At 35.3% G+C, this 1512-nt stretch overlaps 1 protein-coding gene across 1 annotated transcript in view; it reads left to right on the forward strand.

The window, feature by feature from the left end:
* ENTHD1 (ENTH domain containing 1) overlaps window positions 1–1246 on the forward strand; it is a 154375-nt gene extending 153129 nt beyond the window's left edge. The window contains exon 6 of the mRNA XM_012637976.1: window positions 642–1246. Coding sequence (XP_012493430.1) covers window positions 642–1246 — 605 coding nt within the window. The remainder of the gene's footprint in view (window positions 1–641) is intronic.
* The last annotated feature ends 266 nt before the right edge of the window (window positions 1247–1512 follow it).

The raw sequence follows: 1512 nt of genomic DNA on the forward strand, positions 1-1512 counted from the left end.
TCTTCTCAAATCTTTAATTTTATGGAAAATAGGTTTAGAATGCTTTTTATTTTACTTACAGTTTCTTAGTGAAAAAAAAAATCATATATATGTGCTAAGGTGTTCTGGATGTCAGATGGATTGGACTTCAGTCTTGATTATATTTGACCACAGAAAGAAAAAGATTAATTTTACTAACTTTTGGGTACTTGTAGTCTTGTAGTTAGTAGTTCATTTTGCCATAATAATCACTGCAGGGGGAAAAAAGATAAAGGAATCAAACTTACAGGTTTCTCAGACTTTCTACTTTAAATACCAACTTAAAATGCTGGCAGTCAGTAGAATGGGGTTTAATACTTTTCTGCTCTTTCTGATTAAGTTTAGTGCAAAAATATGTTGGGCAGGTTTTGGGAGTCAAGATGAATATTGATAAATCTATTTTAGTTTCATTCCCATGGTATTATTGATATATAATACATCCGTAGATTTTCTCAGTTTCCTGCTTTGGGTTTTTTTAGGCTTATTGTGAATATTTAACATTTAAAATTCTAAGTAGTTTATTTATGTTGAGACCTTCTAGATAGGCTTTTACATTATAAAATTATTTTAGCTATTACTCTCATTTGTATGTTGCATAAATCTTTCTCATTTATACATTTTAGTTTCAACTACCTCTGAGGGAACATCTTCCTTTTCTCCTTTATCCATGTCATCTCCTGATTCAGCCTCTCCGGAGAAGTCAGTTCATCTGTTACCCCCAGTTCTGGCCGGACCTTCCTTCTGGACTATGTCCCATCAACAGTTGTCTTCTGCCTCCTTTAAAGATGGAGATAAGACAGCCAAAGTTCATTCCTCCTTTGCTCCTAGGAGCCCAGTGTCTTCTGATGAAGAGGAAAGTGACAACCTCAATCAACTGAAAATTAGTATTCCAGATAACTCTGATTCTGTTAAAAAGAAAAGTCATATTTCTAGCAGTAATTGGGTAGAGTTTTCCACCCAAAATGTAGACCACTTCACCTCTCTGTCCTGTTCTAGTTTTCAGACAACCAGAGGTTTGCCCAGGGAACCTGAAGCAAACAATTCCATTATAGCTCTTCTAGGGGAGGTAAAAAGTGCAGTAGTTAGATTACATGAAGATCTGCGCATGGTGATACAGCAGCTTCATGTTGTCAATAGCCATCTGGTAAGCATGAGTGGCAGTGGTCCACAAGTAAGCCAATCTCTGCAGGTCCCCCAGTTTTCTGAGGGGAGCGCAGATGAAATCTAATGATCTCAATAGCCATTTTCAGTAGAACTCATGTGGTTCCACTTCCCTAAGACTTAAGTTAACATTTTATAGAGTTGCATTACTATGGCAAAAAAGAAAAAAAAAAGGGAGGGGAACGGTGGTTTAATTTTTCCTTATTGGATTATTAACAAGTATTTTTCAAACCAATAATTTCATTTGAGTGGTTTATTTTTTTAAAAAGAAAAATGCCACCTTTGATGATTTCGGATTTGGATATTAGTTCATTTGAAACTGAAGAGAATTTC

The sequence above is a fragment of the Propithecus coquereli genome, unplaced genomic scaffold (assembly GCF_000956105.1).
Source record: "Propithecus coquereli isolate 6110/MARCELLA unplaced genomic scaffold, Pcoq_1.0 Scaffold126, whole genome shotgun sequence".
Classification (NCBI taxonomy): Eukaryota; Metazoa; Chordata; class Mammalia; order Primates; family Indriidae; genus Propithecus; species Propithecus coquereli.